Source organism: Bos taurus, chromosome 1 (assembly GCF_002263795.3).
Source record: "Bos taurus isolate L1 Dominette 01449 registration number 42190680 breed Hereford chromosome 1, ARS-UCD2.0, whole genome shotgun sequence".
In the NCBI taxonomy this organism is placed as follows: domain Eukaryota; kingdom Metazoa; phylum Chordata; class Mammalia; order Artiodactyla; family Bovidae; genus Bos; species Bos taurus.
This window is the reverse complement of record NC_037328.1, coordinates 117507058-117520935: the sequence shown is the minus strand read 5'-3', so window position 1 is coordinate 117520935 and position 13878 is coordinate 117507058. Positions and strand designations below refer to the sequence as shown.

The 13878-nt window shown below is 35.2% G+C and overlaps 1 protein-coding gene across 2 annotated transcripts in view; it reads left to right on the top strand.

The window, feature by feature from the left end:
• SELENOT (selenoprotein T) overlaps positions 1 to 13656 on the top strand; it is a 30323-nt gene extending 16667 nt beyond the window's left edge. The window contains exons 2-7 of one of the 2 annotated variants that reach the window (NR_146805.1): positions 2294 to 2392; positions 5101 to 5211; positions 5836 to 5962; positions 8144 to 8231; positions 10408 to 10561; positions 11110 to 13656. Coding sequence is in view for 1 of the 2 variants with exons in the window: in NM_001103103.2 (NP_001096573.2) it covers positions 5101 to 5211; positions 5836 to 5962; positions 8144 to 8231; positions 10408 to 10532 (451 nt within the window). In the remaining variant the exon portion in view is untranslated. The remainder of the gene's footprint in view (positions 1 to 2293; positions 2393 to 5100; positions 5212 to 5835; positions 5963 to 8143; positions 8232 to 10407; positions 10562 to 11109) is intronic. The other variant, NM_001103103.2, reaches the window with a different exon arrangement.
• The last annotated feature ends 222 nt before the right edge of the window (positions 13657 to 13878 follow it).

Sequence of the window (13878 nt, the reverse complement as noted above, 5' to 3'; positions counted from 1 at the left end):
CCATGGGATTTTCCAGGCAAGAATACTGGAGTGGGTTGTAATTTCCTTCTCCAGGGGATCTTCCCAACCTAGGAATCAAACCTTTGTCTCCTGTGCTTCCTGCACTGCAGGTGGATTAATATTCCCTTCCTGCACTGCAGGTGGATTAATTTACTTCTTAAGAACTTTGGTTCAGGGGCCGAAGGAATAGGCAGCAGCTACAACATGTTTTTAGTATGTTCACATACTTATTTTGTTGAAGGTATTCTATGAGTTATATAGTTTTACTCACTGACCCAGAAAGAGTGGAAAAGTCGAAAGAGCTGGGTGTAGTGGTAGATGTGAAATGATTACTGATTCCTTACCATGTGTGCCTTTAATTTAACATCTTTCATACCTCGATAAACACTAGATATGTTTTATTTTGGAAAACATCTGTCAGCAATAATGATTGCTATTTCAAAACAATTTTAACATTTTGGGGAAATCATTATATAGGAAAAAAGTTACTTGTTTTTTCTTCACACATCTGAAGGCAAATATAGGGAGGAATGTTTACTTATGTATGAGAAAACTTGTCTAAGAATATGTTGTCAGTCTTGTAAATTGCTTCATTTTTCAGAAATAAATATACAGTTGTTTGTTTTGAGATATAACAGTTTCAGGTGTACAGTGTAGTGACTTGATATTTGTATATATTACAAAATAATCACACAATAAGTCCAGTTAACATCTGTCATTATGCACATAGTTACATTGTTGGGGTTTTTTTCCGTGATGAAAACTTGATTTCAAGAGCTACATTCATATATGAAATACAGTATTATTAGTTTATAGTCAACCATGTTGTACATTATACATCCCCTTGACTTATTCATTTTATAACTGGAAATTTGAAGAAAGTTACAGATTTAAAGTCCTTTTTAGATGTCAAGATTATGGGTTGATTCAAGAATATGGTGTGGAGTTTGATACAAAGATCTGAGATTTAACTGAGGGGTTGGGACCAGGAGAACTGATTTCTGAGCACAGTAGCCAGGGAGGAATCTAACCTGTGTGTTGCCTGTACTTAGACATTCCTCTCTAGCTGGGCCTCTTGGGGCTTCCCTTGAAGAAGGGTTGGAACTCCTAGAGCAAAGACGAGGATTGTGGGACCCACAGGCTTAGTTCTCCCAGAGGGAGAATCTGTATCTTCATCAGAAGAACCTCAAGAGTTCTCTGCTACTTTATGGATACTTGATTGTAGCCTTAAAGTAGCAGAGATTTGTGGACACAGGAAAAGTTAGCTCTTACATCATCTAACTGTCTTGTTGAGGTTTAATGGAAAGGGCCTAGGATCTGAAATCATAAAGTCTGTGTTCCAGTCTCAGCCCTGACTAAGGGGGACCATATCTGAAGTCACTTGATCTCTCTGGGATTCAGTTTTTCCTCTTTGTCTATAAAAAAGGAAATTTCAGCTCAAGTCTCCAGCTCTCAAATACTGCATTAAAAGTTACATATTATCATTTTAGATCATCAACTCCATTGTAAATACTGATGCAAACTTAGGCATTGAAATTATGTGGCATTTCTTGGTTTCAAGGTAGTTAGGTATGTAAGTTGTTGCTGTTCAGTCACTCAGTCATGTCTGATTCTTTGTGATCAGGTTTCTCTGTCCTTCACTATCTCCTGGAGTTTGCTCCAATTCATGTCCGTTGAGTTGGTGATGCTATCTAACATCTCATCTGCTGCCCTCTTTGCCTTTTGCCTTCAATCTTTCCCAGCATCATGGTCTTTTCCAATGATTTGGCTCTTCGTATCAGGTGGCCAAAGTATTGGAGCTTCAGCTTTCGCATCAGCCCTTCCAATGAATACTGAGGGTTGATTTTCTTTAGGATTGTCTGGTTTGATTCCCACATTGACTGGTTTGAACCCCATGTGCAGTATAAAAAGGTAATGTAAAGCACATAAGTGCTTTACATTATTTTTGTAATATCTTCAAAACAAAAGCAACATTAAAATTCTCTTATATAGAAAGCAGTTGTGGCAAAAAGACCAATACTTGGTGAATCTAACAATAGTAATGATAAAATGTTGGATAAAGTAAATGTTTATTCGTAAACATAAAGTATCTGGAGAGTCTTAAGTTATTTTGTTTAGTTAATAGAGACATGTCTCCTTTTGCAAAAATTTCGTACTTATCTTTTGTGAAATTTTCATTCTCAGTGTAGAAGAAGTATTATTTGTAAAGAAAGAGTGGTGAATTTCTCTTTTTTTTTTAGTGAGTTTTCTTATATTGAGATCTACTAACATTTGGACTTATTCTCCCTGTCAGATATAAATTTGATGCTGTTAGTTTGGGCTGGTGCGGAGAAGGCAATGGCAACCCACTCCAGTACTCTTGCCTGGAAAATCCCTTGGATGGAGGAGCCTGGTAGGTTACAGTCCATGGGGTCACAGAGTCAGACATGACTGAGCGACTTCACTTTCACTTTTCACTTTCACGCATTGGAGAAGGAAATGGCAACCCACTCCAGTGTTCTTGCCTGGAGAATCCCAGGGACGGGGGAGCCTGGTTGGCTGCTGTCTATGGGGTTGCACAGAGTCGGACACGACTGAAGTGACTTAGTAGCAGCAGCAGTTTGGGCTGGTGATGGTGGTGGTTGATATTTTTTTTTTCCTGGATGATTGTATGATTGACAAAGCTTGCATCTCAGGTTTCGTCCTGCTATCAATTACTGATACTATTTCTTCCTACCAAGTGGAACCTTCATTGCTTTATATTGTAGTTTTGATGATAGACATCCTAACAGGTATGAGGTGATAACTCATTGTGGTTTTGATTTGCATTTCCCTGTTGATTAATGATGTTGAGCATTTTTTCAAGTGTTCCTGGGCCATATTTATGTCTTTTTTGGAAAAATGTCTATTCAGGTTCCTTTGCCCATGTTTTCTTCTTTTTTTGGCCACATTGCAGCTTGTAGGATCTTAGTTTCTGGACCAGGGATTGAACCCAGTCTCCCACAGTGAAATCACTGAGTTCTAACCACTGGATGACTAGAGAATTCCCCTGTTGCCCATTTTTGAAGTGGATTATTGATTTTTTGGCTATTGAATTATATGAATTTCTTATATATTTTGGATATTAACCCCTTATTGGAAGTTATATATGCAAGTATTTTGTCCCATTCTGTAGATTGCCCTTTCATTTTGTTTATTGATGGGTTTCTTTGCTGTGCAGAAGCTTTTTAGTTTGTTGTAGCTCCACTTACTAATTTTTGCTTTTGATGTCAAGTTCAAAAAATTCATCATGAAGACCAATGTCAAAGAGCTTAGCCCTGTGTTTTCTTCTAGGAGTTTAATGATTTCAGATCTTCTGTTCAACTTCCGTTTTGAGTTGATTTTTGTGTATGATGTAAGACAGTGGTCTCCTTTCATTCTTTGCATGTCCACTTTTCCCAACACCATTTATTAAAGAGACTATCCTTTTCCCATTTTATATTCCTGGCTCCTGTGTTATAAATTACTTGAGCATATGTATGTGTGGGTTTATTTCTGGATTCTGTCTCCTTGATCTCTGTGCCTTTATACATCTGCCATACATACTGTAGCTTTGTAACATAGTTTGAAGTAAGGAAGCATGGTGCCTCCAGCTTTATTCTTCTTTCTAAAGATTTCTTTGGCTTCTTGGGGTCTTTTCTGGTTTTATACAAGTACTAGAATTGTTTGTTCTATTTCTGTGAAAAATGTCATTGGAGTTTTGTTAGGCATTGCATTAAATCTATAAATTGCTTTGAAAAGTATGGACATTTTAACAATTTAAATTTTTCTAATCCATGGACATGAAATGTTTTCATTTATTTGTGTCTTCAGTTTATTTAGTCAGTGTCTTACTAGTAAGTTTTCAATGCACTTTTGTCCCCCTGTATATGCATTCTGGTGGCATATCTTCCTTTTCTTCCTGGAGCAACATATAGATCCACAGTTTAGTTATTCAGAGATTTTAATGGAGATGATTGGATGCTGTTGACTTAATTTCTGGAGTAATGACATGGATTACTGTCATTGCTGAAAAGTATCTTCTCAGTCTGTTTTTATTTGTAAAGTAGAGAGTCAGAAGGGATCTAAGAAATTTTAAAGTTTCTTTTATTGTGATTGAGCAGGCAATTAAGGGTAGAGTTGGAATAAGAAACAATATGTTGTGTCTAACGCCTTAGCATTTTTTTAAGATTCCTGTGCCCAGACTTTTTAAAAAATTATATTTATTTATTATTGGCTTCACTGGGTCTTCATTTCTGTGCACATGCTTTCTCTAGTTATGGCAAGGGGGGACTACTCTTCATTGCTGTTCATGGGCCTCGTTGTGGTGGCTTCTCTTGCTGCAGGGCATGGGCTCTAGAGCTCCATAGTTGCGGTGCATGGACTTACTTGCTCTGTGGTACGTGGAATCTTCCTGGACTAAGGATCAGACCCATGTCCCCTGTATTGGCAGGCGGATTCTTAACCACTGGACCACCAGGAAAGTCCCCTGTGTCCAGATTTTGAATGTCTCTAATTCAGATAAATGAGTTGTTTTCATTTCATTGTTTATACAGTTGTTGATAAACAAAAAAACAGAAAAACGGTATTTGGAAGTTGAGGATATGGTGACTTCTGTAAATAGGCATTTGCTTCTTCAACAATAACCCACATCTGTAAAGATTAATGTTCTAATAGAAGGATTTACTTGAAGGTAAGATAACTCATTTGTGAGAAAAGTCCATTTATACACCGTCAGTCATTACTAATATATGACTGTTTTGAGAAAGATTTTTAATCTTGGTAATAATTTTTAAGTTTTATATAATTACAAAATGTTGTTGTTTAGTCAGTAAGTCATATCTGACTCTTTTGTGATCCCATGGACTGTAGCCTGCCAGGCTCCTCTGTCCACGGGATTTTCCAGGCCAGAATACTGGAGTGGATTGCCATTGGCTTCTCCAGGGGATCTTCCTGACCCAGGGATCTAATCTGTGTCTCCTGCATTGGCAGGCAGATTTTTTTTTTTTTTTTACCACTAAGTCACCAAGGAAGTCCTGTAACTACAAAATAAATCTAGTCATATTCTAAACCACTTAATGAAAACACTTTTATTTTTTGCAGTGTTTCCTGAGGTTACAGGCGGGTGTTTGAGGAGTACATGCGGGTTATTAGCCAGCGGTACCCTGACATCCGCATAGAAGGAGAGAATTACCTCCCTCAACCAATATATAGGTAAGTAAATGTTGGCTTATTAAGGAGTTTTTAAATGAATTTTTTTCTCATTTGTCAATAAACTTTTATGAATTGGTTGAATTAACTATCCTTTGTTATTATAATTTCTTAGTTGGTTATACTTTACAGAGAACAGTTTTGTAAATAGCAAGTTTATTTGAGCCAAATACCAAAGAATTTTTCTGTAAGAAGGAAAAGAAGATCATTTCAGAGATGGCAACCCTTCTAAAGATGTGTTTTCTTAATTTTTATTGTGGCAATAAATCAAGTCAATGGTACAAAGTTGTGTACTGTTAAAATAATAGTATCTTTACCGATCAGTGCTATATATAATTTTATAAATTAAGTTTTGATTGATTCCAGGATCTTAAACATTTTTGTTTTATGCTGCACAGTAAAATTTAGTTACGGGAGTTTGGGATGGACAGGTACACACTGCTATATTTAAAATGGATAAACAACAAGGACTTCCTGAAGAGAAAAAAATTAGTTACTAGCTTTTTCCTGGTATATTTAGCAATTTTTAGATTTAGTGTTGTCTATACACATAGACTTGACTTATGAAATTTTGAAATAGATGAGAAATTGCAGCTTCTGACTAATTTATTTCTTTTCTTTTGATAGACACATAGCATCTTTCCTGTCAGTCTTCAAGCTAGTATTAATAGGCTTAATAATTGTTGGCAAGGATCCTTTTGCTTTCTTTGGCATGCAAGCTCCTAGCATCTGGCAGTGGGGCCAAGAAAATAAGGTATGTATATAATAGGTTTGATACCTTTAGGTTTTTAGGTTGTCAATGAAATAGTCTAGTGGGTTTTTCTTTTTTTAAGTACTTTTTGCCATTTACATGTGCTATTTCAACTTAAACCAGTTTGGTTTTTTTTTCCCTCTTGGCAAAGCACTTAACTTCCTTTGGCTGTAGTCTCCATATTTATATATTAAGAATGATTAGGTCTTATGTTTTATTGTTTGAAAGATAGAGAAGTGTTACTTTAGTAGAACCTGGGCACAAAATAATTTCATACCTGATTTTGATTGTATAACTTGGGCCAGGTCATACAGCAAAACAATGTATACACAATGTAGGCCTTTTATCAATGGCGACCCACTCCAGTACTCTTGCCTGGAAAATCCCATGGACGGAGGAGCCTGGTGGGCTGCAGTCCATGGGGTCGCTAAGAGTCGGGCACGACTGAGCGATTTCACTTTCACTTTTCACTTTCATGCATTGGAGAAGGAAATGGCAACCCACTCCAGTATTCTTGCCTGGAGAATCCCAGGGACAGAGGAGCCTAGTGGGCTGCTGTCTATGGGGTCGCACAGAGTTGGACACAACTGAAGCGACTTAGCAGTAGCAGCAATGAGTATTAATAGGTTTATTCACATTAAAAATGAGATTTCCACCAATTTACTCTTATCCAACTCTCTGTTTTTATTATTTGTTCTTCGACGTTTCTGTCCATGAGGAATCTAAAGCAAATTAACTGGAAAAAATCAGTATAAATATACGTAAGGATCTTGTGCTGCTTTCTTCTTTGTAGGGTCTTGTTGCAGCGTACTGTTTTCTAGAGCTCTCATCTGTTTTACTTAAAATCATTTTTCTGCAGGGTCTACCTTTCTTCTATGAGAAATAGGACTAATTTTTGTTTCTCTCTTGAATTATATTGCTTAGATTTCCTTCTAAGAATTACTGTCTTTTGGAGTTCTCTGTCTTATCCATTAGTTCTGTGCTGAGACAACCTTTAGCCAGCTCATAACAAAGCTGTTCTTTTTCTTACAGAATCACTTAATTTCCAGTAGCAGGCAAGACTTCTTAACATAAACATCCTCAGGTGCTACTTCTAATTGAGATGTGTATCTACTCTTATTAACAAAATGTTTTTTTACGTAGGATTAAGAGTACTTACGACAATGTTTTGTGCCATGTTTGTTAATTCTGTTGATTCTACATTATCTTTAGTGCAGTTTACTTGTATAGACTTAACACATTGTTTATCTACTGTGGAAGAGAATACCTGAAAGCTGTAGCTTTCGTGACACTTCCTTGTGTATTGTTCTCATGAAAGCAAACTTTGTCTCTAAATGCCTGGATAACTTCTATGAAATCAGAGCCCAGCTAGCTCAAGTGGGACTAGGGGAAAGCTCCTTCTCATCTGCTGTAGGCATTTTAATTTATTTTTCTGAAGCAGCTTGCTGTGAATTGACATCCTTACTACATCCTACTTTTGATTGGGTGATTTTGTTAAAATTAAAACCTTTCTGTCCAGCAGGAGCTTTTAATTTCTTGGGAGGGTATGGATTTGCCTTCAGAAAGTGAATGAGTGTAACTTAATATGCTAGTGCTTTCTAACCTACTTTTTTCCAGTTTGACTTCACATGACTTATTTGGAACATGGACGGGTTGTATTGAATACATGGAATTGCTGATGATTGCATCACTAGTCTCCTGGGAATTCATACATTAGATCATAAAAATGCTAAAATGAATCCATCTTAAGCTGGTGTTCTTATGTTTAACTTATTAAGGCTATTATGAGATTTTTAGAAATTTTATCTTTTTTTTTTTTTTTTCTATTTTTTGGCCACATGTGGAATCTTAGTTTCCCAACCAGGGATCAAACCCATGCCCCCTGAAGTGGGAGTGTGGAGTCTTAACCACTGGACCACCAGGGAAGTCCCCAGAAATTTTATCTTTACATTAGGAATAACATATATAGATTCTAAAGAATATATAGAGCTGCAAATTAGTATTGCAGTTTGCTGTGTACATTATCTGAATATATGGAAAGGGAGTAGTTGTATATAATCTTCAGGTAGATTTAAAAAGAACAGTTACCAAATAAAAATGAGACTGTATTTAAAAGTTTACTTGTCATGTTGTTTTGATTTGAGACTGACTTAACCTGTTGTGTTTTATTGTATTTTCTTTTAGGTCTATGCATGTATGATGGTATTCTTCTTGAGCAACATGATTGAAAACCAGTGTATGTCAACAGGTGCATTTGAGATAACTTTGAATGGTAGGTTCTGATTCAGTTTGCATTTTGTAATAAATTTTAAATGATTTATACTAAGCATTAGGCTTTTCTATTTTTTATACTATGCTAAATTATATCCTTGTATGGTCCTCAGCTACTCCCATGGCTTTAGAATAACATCTGTGTGATGACCCTTGAATGTATAGTCTGGAGAGTTCTAGACTGCTCTTCTATGTTCTGTATGTAGCCAGGAATCCTAAACATTGCTTACTCCCAAATGGTTGATTGCCTCAGCTTCCTGCAGTTCTTTTATACTCCATTTGCTCCTTTCCTGGCATTTCTCCCTTATTTAATGGCATCGTTATCATTCTACCCAGTTGCTCATGTCAGAAACCTAGGATAACATCACTTGCTCTCCATATCTAATGGATTACCAATTTTTCTCAATTCTACTTTTTACAATTTTCAAAGATCAGCTTCTGTTTATCTTCTTTGCTAGCCACCCTAATCCAAGCCACATTTATCTTGTTACCCTTTAACATATTGTCTGAACCAGAGGTTGGCAAGTATAGTGTGGCCTATGAGCTAACAATGGCTTTTACAGTTTTAAAATTTATTTACTTATTTTTATTAAAAGTTTTTTTTTTTAATTGAAGTATAGTTGATTTACGATGGCATGTAGTTTTCAAATATACAGTACAGTGATTCCTCTCTCTCTATGTATATATATATTCTTTTTTGGATTCTTTTCCCTTATGGGTTATTAATATTGAGTACATTTTCCTGTGCTATACAGTAGGTCCTTATTTATTTATTTTATGGGAAGCAACATATACATGTTAATCCCAGCCTCCTAAGTTATCCTTCTCCCTAATCCTTTTCCTCTTTCGTAGCCGTAAGTTTGTTTTCTGTGTCTGTGAGTCTTTCTGTTTTGTGAATAAGCTCATTTGTATCTTTTTTTTTTTAAGATTCCACATATAAGTGATATCATATATTTGTCTTTGTCTGGCTTGCTTCACTTAGTTTGATAATCTCTAGGTCCTTCCATTGTTGCTAGGTGGTGCTTACGTTTTGTTGGGTTTTTTTGGCTTGGTTTTTTTTATGTGGTTTTGTTGGGGTTTTTTGGGCTTACTTTTTTTTATGTGATTTTGTTGGTTTTTTTAATGTGGTTTGCAGGGTCTTAGTTCCCTGACCAGGGATTGAATCCAGGCCTTTGCAGTGATAATGCTAAATCCTAACCACTGTACCACTAGAGAATTTCTTTTTACATTTTTTAATGGATAAATAATCAAAAGAATATTTTGTGACATAGAAATTATATGAAATTCAAATTTCAGTACTCATACCTAGAGTCTTGTGTTTCATCGATGAAAAATTTATATAAGTACCTATATAATATCCTTGATTTTGCCTCTTGGTTTGTAAAGTCTAAAATATTTACTGTCTGGCTTTATACAGAAAAATTTGCTGACACCTGCTCCAAACAGTTGAGTTATTTAAAAGAAGATTTTTTTTAAATGCACCTTTCATCTTGTTGCTTCACTGCCTCAAATTTATTAAATGGCTTTATTTTGTTCTCAAGATAAAGACCAGAACATTTAACATGGACAAAAGGCCGTGCATGATGTAACATAGGCACGGACAAACCATGGCCCTGTGTACCATATCTTCTGCTTCCTGCTTTGTAAATAAAGTTTTATTGGAACACAGCCATGCCCATTCATTTATCTGTTGCCTGGTACTGCTTTGGGGCTATAATGGATCTTAAGTAGCTGGGACAGACTATATATCTTCTTGAACTAAACATGCTTGCTCTCTCACCCTTTATAGTTTTTTGATCCCTGATGTAATCCCTGCTTACCTCTCCAGCCTCCTTTGTACCATTCTTCTATATTTTAGCTTTTATGTTTAATAATAATATCTCTCAATTTTAATAGTATCTCTGTTTTAATAACAGTAAGTACAAAGGCTCCTTCCCAGCCTCATATATCCCTCTTGTAGCATCTTCTGGTTTTAATTTTTAGTGTACAAGGGTAACTTTGTAGCTATTTGTATAGTTCTTTTTATATTTCCTCTACTAGAATGTAAATTTCATAAAAGCAAAAAGCTTAATTCTGTCTCCAGCTGTGTGCATAGAGTACAGTACATATTTGTAGAATGAATGTCTATTATAGAATCATCTTTAATTTGGAGAGGGCGGTACCATTTATTTTTGTAGATGTACCTGTGTGGTCTAAGTTGGAATCTGGTCACCTTCCATCCATGCAACAGCTGGTTCAAATTCTTGACAATGAAATGAAGCTCAACGTGCATATGGATTCAATCCCACACCATCGATCATAGCCCCAACTATCAGCACTGAAAACTCTTTTGTAAGTAGTTTAAAAATGCAATAACTATAGGTATCAGTTAATTCTCATGAATCGGTAAGATATTACATATATATTAGTATACTAGATATACATATATAATAATAGATATTACATTTATTGTCAGTTGAGTTTCCAACTTAAGATTTAACAAATGAATGTCTTTTTCATTAAAACTTATAAGTGTCCAAGAGAGTTTGGACCATAAAGTAAGGTTGTGCTATTAGTTTTATGTTTAAAGCTTAATAACTGGGCCGGGTAATAGCATTTTTTTGACTATGAACTCCTAATGACTAGAATTCATGTACTATATCTGTATTGTACATATAAACCCTCTCTTTACCGTCAAATAACTAGTTCTTAGGCCTATGCAATTTCTTTTCACATGATCACGATAGAAAATTTAGAAGCAAATGTGCATGAACATGGAGGGGTGAAAGTTAATTTTGTTTAGCAGTGCTGTTTTCAGTTCTTTTCTGATCAGCAAGTTAATTTTATAAGAGTGAATTTTTAAAATAAAATTCTCTTTTTTTTTTCTTTGTATCTTTCAGACATTAAGGGATTTTTGCAAGAGCAGCGTGACTGACATTATGAAGGCCTGTACTGAAGACAGCAAGCTGTTAGTACAGACCAGATGCTTTCTTGGCAGGCTCGTTGTACCTCTTGGAAAACCTCAATGCAAGGCAGTTTTTCAGTGCTGGCACATTTTGGAATTCTGCACATTCGTGGAGTGCAATAATACTGTATAGCTTTTTTTGTTCCCCAGATCCACTCAGTTAATAGTTTTAAAAAATGCAGACATACTCCTTGTACTTTTTTTTTCTTGGTCATATTTTCAAAAGTAGAAAATTGCGTTACAATTTTTTTTTTTTTTTCAAAGATTTCTGTTAAATCTGTTGTGATTTTATATAAATTTTCCTTTTTTATAGTTTAAAATTGATCTTTTGGGGACTAGAGCTGAAGTTCCCAAATACTTTATAAGAGTTTATCAGACATCTCTAATTTGGTCGTGTCCAATTTATATAGTTTTCAAAATACTGCAGATTGTGAACAGCATATTATATAAGATTATGGGGGGGAAATCCTATATCCAGAGTACTCTACCAATTGTGTATGTGTGTGTGTGTGCGTGTGTGATTACCAGAGAACTACTAAAAGACCAACTGCTTTTTAAATCCTGTTATGTAGTTCAAGTGTTCTGCCTTGACCAATTGAATGAGTTGATTAACTGGGCCTTTATACTTAACTCAATAAAAAACTAAACAGATATAAAGTTAAATAAAAAGTTCAAGTTCATTGCCCAGCGTACCTATTAACATTATATTTAACAATTGTCTACCTAAATTTTTGTCCTTTGACTCACTGATAATTTCCTAGGCGACACACTTTAGATTCACACATTAGTAATAGGTCACTCACCATTGTTAGGATAATTGAAACTTGCTTCACTAAAGAAAGTTTAGTTAAACCTCTTTACAACATTAATGTTAGGTACATGGAGATCACTTGTCTAATAATTTAACTTGACATCATATATCAGAATTGTATTATATTTGAAGAACAAAATTGAAGTTTTTTTATTTGGTGAATTTAATGTCTTTCCAGAGTTCTAAAAAGATAGGTTTTTTGTTTTTTTTTTAATTTAAATTGATAAAGACTATAATTTAGCAGAAATAGGGCCATAAAGTAGAAAAATAGTCATATAGCTACAGTCATACCATACTTCAGCTTCCATGTAGGAATAGAAGTGGTAGGTCCAGTTTTGTTAGTGGAAGAAAAGGGATTTATGGAAAAGTTATGAGATGTTTCAATATTGAGTCCACCAAACACTTTGCACAATGTTATACTTCATTTGTCAGTGAATATTTGTTAAAATGTATGTCTGGTTATCATGATTGCGACAGCCTCAAGGTAGAACACACTGCAGTCCCTAGCTGAACAGAAGTTAGCCTAATAATTCATGACAGAAAATTGATTAAATGCCTTATCCTTTTAATTAAGGCTGCAGAACTGTTAACCTAAGATCACACTGTGGCAAGAGTCAATATAATTTAAGCTAGAGGTTACTTGGAGGTTATTACTCAGGTGTAATAACATTTCGCTGTCTTTGACTAGGGTTTAAAGCCCTGTTAACTTGGTTTGTACTAGCCCAGACTTTTTCCCTCTTACAAGTTGAACACACTGTTGAGTTTGTGCAGGGTCTTTCTTCAGCACCAGACATTCCACTAGTGATGGTTAGCCTTTTGACATTTAGAACTTCCAAACTTGAATCTTAGATAGTCCCATGTGTCTGACAGGCCAGCCATGAAGAATTTAAGATTTAATTCTAACTTTTTCCATGTTGGCCTTGGGTGAATGACTCGTCTTTTGAAGAATAGCTTTAAGTGACTTGGTCACTGATAAAACTCAACTATTTTGTTGACACCCTTCAATATTATTTTATGTTTAGCCATATTTAAATTTAAGATTTAATAGAGTCTAGTGAAGAAATTAGTGGAATGTGTGAATATAAAAAAATACAAAAAAAGAGAAAGCTATTTAAAATGTGGCTTTATTATATTCCTAACAGTTCAAAATTTATTACATAGTTGCTTATAAATTGCTGTGGCTGTATAGTTTATAAATGTTTATGTACTGTGTTAATTAGGAGACCATAGAACGTGACACCTTGGGGTCTTTACGTAGTTGCTTTGTGGAAGAGATTATATATTAGATTAATAAAGAAAAGTTGGTAAAACCTGGCTTTATACCTCAGCAACAAAATGTACAAAAAACATAGGCTTTCAGGATATATGTGCATTATTAACTCATGGCACTGAGATTAATGATAGCAGTTGATCAAACATGACTATCAAAATATAACAGGATCCTAATCATTCTTATTTTGAATTTTATTAGTTTGGGACTTTGATTGGTTGGCATTTTATCATTGTCACAATTTTAATTAATTTTGATTTTTAAAAATAGCCTACAGAACCTTAAAGCATGATTTGATATTTAATACTAAGACTTAAAATCTTTTTTGAGAGAAACATGAGGAATTGAAGTTCAGGGGCTTACCTCTATAGCATTGTGAAAATAAACTTTTATTAAGCTGATGTGAAAGGAATCCCTCCTTTCTGAAGCTGACTCTGTGGTTAGAACACTTGATAACTGTATTTAGGAAATTTTACGTCGTTGTAAAAGTTGTTATCAAGTGATGCTTTCTAATGGCTTCCTAACCCACCCAGTGCTAACACACCCCCGTTCCCACGCAGCAGCCCCGCCCGCAGTTTGGCACTCTAGTCTTAATACTCTTGGACCTTAAACTGCTTCCTGAA